Source organism: Triticum dicoccoides, chromosome 3A (assembly GCF_002162155.2).
Source record: "Triticum dicoccoides isolate Atlit2015 ecotype Zavitan chromosome 3A, WEW_v2.0, whole genome shotgun sequence".
Taxonomy (NCBI): domain Eukaryota; kingdom Viridiplantae; phylum Streptophyta; class Magnoliopsida; order Poales; family Poaceae; genus Triticum; species Triticum dicoccoides.
Window position 1 is genome coordinate 185,413,382 of NC_041384.1, and position 5,537 is coordinate 185,418,918.

At 45.5% G+C, this 5,537-nt stretch overlaps 1 protein-coding gene across 1 annotated transcript; it reads left to right on the plus strand.

The window, feature by feature from the left end:
- Nucleotides 1-729: 729 nt before the first annotated feature.
- LOC119267798 lies at nucleotides 730-4,340 on the plus strand. Its single transcript, XM_037549244.1, has 7 exons — nucleotides 730-903; nucleotides 3,063-3,171; nucleotides 3,323-3,385; nucleotides 3,489-3,536; nucleotides 3,631-3,693; nucleotides 3,848-3,908; nucleotides 4,030-4,340. The coding sequence occupies exons 2-7, from the start codon at nucleotides 3,067-3,069 to the stop codon at nucleotides 4,068-4,070; spliced, it is 381 nt and encodes a 126-aa protein (XP_037405141.1). The 5' UTR covers nucleotides 730-903; nucleotides 3,063-3,066; the 3' UTR covers nucleotides 4,071-4,340.
- The last annotated feature ends 1,197 nt before the right edge of the window (nucleotides 4,341-5,537 follow it).

A 5,537-nucleotide genomic window follows, 5' to 3' on the forward strand; every position in this document is an offset into this window, starting at 1 on the left:
CGTTCAACAAGCCGACACAAGTGGTGGCATAGTTCCAATATGGCTTATTTTCGGCATGCTGGTCCTCCTGGATGGAGGATAGTGACTTCCTGACGTCTTTAATCTGTGCGCACAATCAAGGTTTTCGTTGGCTCCGGTAGGGAGCAGCAACCGCGGCACGCCCTCATCCCGTGTTGGAGGTAGGGCTAGATTGGTTCCCCGGGGTGCAATTGTATTTTTTTTTATTTTTCTAGGGTTGCGTTGTACCACTACTTATTTTCAATATAATTTAGGGTTCTTCTCGCAAAAAGAGACCTTGATAAGTGTTATTCGTGTGGCACAAACACATGGCAACTTCGAACGTTTTCTATGATAAATTTGATGAAGCGAGAATGATAACGTTAGTTGTTAAGCAGGCAATTTTGTTTTCGAACGGCAATTTTCAGTTTTTTGGGGGGTTCTTCAAGTGGCAACTTTAGTTGTAAAAAACGTTGGCTGGAGTGCTTCGTGCCGCATGTGTGACGCTTATCAATTGGAAAAAAAATGGCACTTTCAGCGGAGAAGTAATAAGGAAAGAAAAAGATCTACAGGAGATTGAAAAAAATCCACAGGAAGAAAAATGTCCTTTTCTCCGGTGACCGGCCGAGTAGCAACTTGCACGGCCGGCCCGGCAGCCTACGATAGCAACGGCCGAAATCCAGGGCGACCGGGCCCCACACGGAGCTATTTCTTCCGTGCATCTCAGAATTCGAGACCAATCCGATCGCAGCAGCAGCAGCAGCAGCAGCAGCCAACAAACAAACATACCTCCACTCATTGGAGAGCCGCTGCTGCTCGCCGGCCCTCCCTCGGTTCCCCATTTCTCCACCTCGGAGCAGCCGAGCCGACGCCTCCCTCGCCGCCAGCGTCTCCGTGACCGTAACCGTAAATGATCTCCTCCTCCTCTTCCGCTCAGAGTCCGAGCAACTTACTTACTTAGCTTGCCGTCGGGGCTGGGTCGTTGGCCTGCTGTCGCCGTAGATTGGTAGATCCCGCCGTCGCTAGATCCGGCTGGTTTCTCGGCGTTGCCTCGTCCGAATTTGGGAGGAGAGTGCGTTCTCGGGTAATTTTGACTAGTCAGCGTTCGCCGGCTGGTTTGTTTTCTGATCCCGGATGTGCGGGAGAAAATTAGCAAGAGAATTACCCGGACTGCCACTGATCATGTAGGTTAGGTGGTGCCGACGGTCCAGAGGGAACGAGAGATCCGCACATGCTTCTTGCTCAGAGTTGGGCATAATTCAAGAATACTTTACCTCTGCTTCTTACTATGTATGTATGTTTAGGATGGATAATTCAACAACAAGCTGGTGCAGCCAGCTGAGCAAACAAGCAAGTGAAGTGGTAGAGACCCATGGCGTGTGTCAGCAGAGCACGAACAGGGGATCAGAACATTCTGTTAGATTCTAGGTCACGGAGGATTGTGCGCTTTATGAGAGCATTTTGGGTTGTCATACGGTCAAACAGATTGCAGGCACCTGCTGGAAGTCCCGTCTACTAGGATAGTGTCAATTTACCTGGCATTCAGGGACAAGATAGTGTTCAGATTTGTACAGCAAGCAAAGAAACCACACCAGTAGTAGTCACCAGTCCTCATCCTGTGGTGCCGACGGTTTCTTACTATGTCTGTTTAAGATGGATGATTCAACAACCAGCTGGTGCGGTCAGCTGAGCAAACAAGCAAATGAAGTGGCAGAGACCATGCGTGTGTCAGCAGAGCAAGAACAGGGGATCAGAGCATTCTGTTAGATTCTCGATCACGGAGGATTGTGTGCTTTATGAGAGCGCTTTGTGTTGTCATGCGTTCAAATAGATTGCAGGCTTCTGCTGGAAGTCCATCTACTAGGATACTGTCAATTTACCTGGCATTCAGGGACAACCCGCTGTTCAGATTTGTTTAGCAAGCAAAGAAAACACACAAGTAGTAGTGAACTAGTCAGTATTCCGATCTTGCCTTGTTATACTTAGGCTCTGGATGACAATATGTAGATAGAGTCGTTCTGTGTACCACTAGGGATGCCGGGGTATCAAACTGCTGCTTCATTTCTGTATCTAGAACCACGGTAGGAGGTGTTACCATTTAGAAGCATTAGCTTGTTTTTGCCCAATTATGTAAAGAAAGTATTGGACCTGATGGGCTAAAAAAGAACAATCTGTGTGGATCCTCTGGTTAGTTGTCGATAAAACAGATACTCAAGGTTTCTGCTTGTCATGACAGACTAACATTGAGTTTGCTTGTACTTGATTTTTTGTTGATCCAATGGGCTGTAAAATGAGTCGATGTGCTGACCAGTGGGTTGCATTTAACATTCTTATAAAGATTTCGAAACATATATTTATTAATAAAAAACAGTTTGATCTGTTTAAGTTCTCATATTGATGTTTATTTGTTCTATCGATCAAGAGATAAACACGCGTTTCTTTCGTACTGGCCTTCGCAGTTATTTTTGTTTTTGGATGGGCTCATCCACAGGCCACGGTTTTTATAGGATATTCATGTTAGCATACCTGACGCCATGAAGATGGGAAGCATATAGTTTCTTTTTTGAATGACAGATAGGAAGCATAGTAATACAACTAACAAGAGAAAAGTAATGTCTTGATTTCTCTAACTGAAGCACATTCTTTGACTTCGAGTAAGTTGTTCAGATTTGCCAACATCAATTGCTCATTATAGGGGGTACTCATCGGCTGAAAATAGCAGAGCGATAATATTTAGCTACAAGTAGCACACCCATTACGATTTACAAGGCTGAGAACTAATCCAGAAACTAGCAGTGCAAAAACTAGCTAAGGTTCCTTGATTATAATGTTTAAACCGAAAATAATAGTAGTATTACCGATTCAAAATACACAAGCTATTTAAAAATGTTGTCATTTTGTTCTAAGAGTCAAACTGCAAATAGTCAACAACATTGGACAATAGTAGCCTCTGTTTTGGTTTATCTCAAACTCTATTGCTCAAACATTTCATGCCTTAAAAACAACTTTTCACTTTAGTGCTATATAATGTGATAAATACTAACATCTGTATCTTTTGTTTTTAGCACCATGTCGGGGATGAAGGACGCCAATGCTGCTGGGCATGATAATGTTGGAAATTCTGAACCTATGGACCAAAGTGGAGATAATGCCATGCCATCGGCTCAGCAACAGGTTATTTTCAGGACTAGTTCTGAAGATTATATGATCATTTAAATGCTAGTCTTGTATATTCTGGTTAATTGAGCAACAAAGAAGGTTGGTCTCTATAGCTTCCATGATCAATTACCTGTGGTTAACATCAAGCACAATCTGTTATGCGCAGGAACAAGTAATCAAGAAGAAGTTTGGAGGACTAATTCCTAAAAAGCCACCGCTCATCTCAAAGGTACTTGAATTTGAATATCTCATGCCAAAATTGAACAGTCCATACCAGTTACTGCATAAAAAACACCAGTTTTCAGCATTTAAATTGCTCTTAATAATTGTAGGATCACGAGCGGGCCTATTTTGACTCTGCTGATTGGGCTCTCGGAAAGGTATTAAATTATCCTTCTGTAGCTTCAGTTCGATTTTTGTTTGTTCAGTGCTTGAGTTCCAATGAACTGTTTTTTTGGATATTTTGCTTTGCAGTCTGGACAGCAAGGTGTTGCAAAACCCAAAGGACCGCTCGAGGCACTCAGGCCAAAGTTGCAGGTACTACTTATCATATGCTGGGAGCAGCCAAACTTGTGTTTTTGTCAAGTTCATCTTTGATTTTGCCTAAAAAGGTTCAGTTCTTCTGAGTTCTGAAGGCCTGCAAAATAAATGTGCATCATAAACTCATCCCTGTACACTGCTCTTATTTCAGCCCACACGACAACAGCAACAGCGTTCAAGGAGCTCTATCTACAGTTCATCCGAAAACGAGGGTATGTTACTGATGGTTTTGCATTAACCTCATCTTTTAAACGTGTAATGACCTACCTACCAATCGGTCCCTTGTATACGCTGGAATGGCCCCTCTAAACAATTAGATGCACAAACATGCAGATGGAGATGGCGCTGGGTCGGAGGACATGAATATCAACTGATCAACAGCGTGGAATCTCGTGTTGTCGGTGAGAAGGGGCCTCGTCGTCTAAAGAAGCAGCTTGCTTTCATTGTCTGTGGACCGCAGGGAAGGGATGTATGCTTGCGTCCATAGATAAGAAAAGAGACGGTTGTAATTTCAAGGACTGCGGCTGCGGGTTTGTACTTCATCGAACAGCTACCTTGCTATGTGCCCATTATAGACTGGACCATTGTCCTATTTGTGAATGGATATCTCTGTTTTTGAATATCCAGTGATCAGCGTACTACTACTTACCATTCTGACTTGCTGAGTTGCGTTGCATCACATTCAGTGTTTAGGCTTCTGAATGTGCGTCGTATTCTTGTTCTCTTTTTACAAATTATATACAAAAGCACAGAGGGAGGGGAGGGGAGGTACAAAAGGGGGGAAACATTCTAAACTGAGCTAGACAAGAGTGCTGAGCCACAAACGAATATCATCAGCCTTGACTAGGGAAACCCTGAATGTAAGAAAAAAAGGCATTGTTTCCTAAAGTTCTGAAACCAGGAGCTAGGGCCAGTGCTAATATTGCCAAAGATCTTGGCGTTTCTTTGCTTGGAGATTGGCCAAGATGCCATGGTCAGGCTTTCGATGAAGAATGGCTTTCCAAAGGTGGATTAGAAACGTCCTGTAAAATACAGTAAGTATCATTTAAGAAATTAAGGTGGATGCCAATTTTCTGCCATGAAAAGGAGATGGTCTTTGGTCATTTAAGGCGATGGTATTGATTCGAGCTCAACAACACGTGCTACGTTTATCTGAAGTCTCAAGATGCCTAGACAAAGTGGTGCGGGCTGGACAGCGCCGTGCGGTCTCCGTGTCAGTGGGACGTAGCGATCGCACGCACGGGCACTGTATCATATCATGGCGAAGCGAACCTCCGGGCCGGGCCGGGTTAGGCGCGGTGGCGCCATCGCCCCAACGTGGCCTGCCTGCCTGCTTTTCCATCAGCTTCCAGGAAGCTCGCTCGCAAAGAAAACCCACGAGGAGATGACTTGACAACACCAGCACCACCAGAACGACATGCCTGGCTGGCAGTGGCAGGCAGAGGCAGGCATGACAACTCTCGCGCGATCTTGATCACATCCTTCCAGTTCCAGTACGCGCAAGCCATTCCCGAACGTACAGCCGAACGCCACCACATTCTGCGGCGCCAGAAGTGGCAGCATCAGCTACTAACCCGGGTGCGTTATCCTCTGGGAAGCCAGCTGATCCCAGCGCTGCCTGGCCACGTTTGGAAAGACCGATCGGCCATGCCATGGGCAAAAACAAGCCGCCTACTAGCTACGGATCCTTGTCGTCCCGTCCCTCCTCACTCGGCGTCACCTCAAGTCAAATCCAGGGCCAGCTTCGGCTCTTTCTTTCTTTCTTTCGTTGCACAGCAAGATTCCTGGAGGGAGGAACGTGCTGAGGCTGAAGAACATGCGGCTAGGATAGGAGGTGGGAG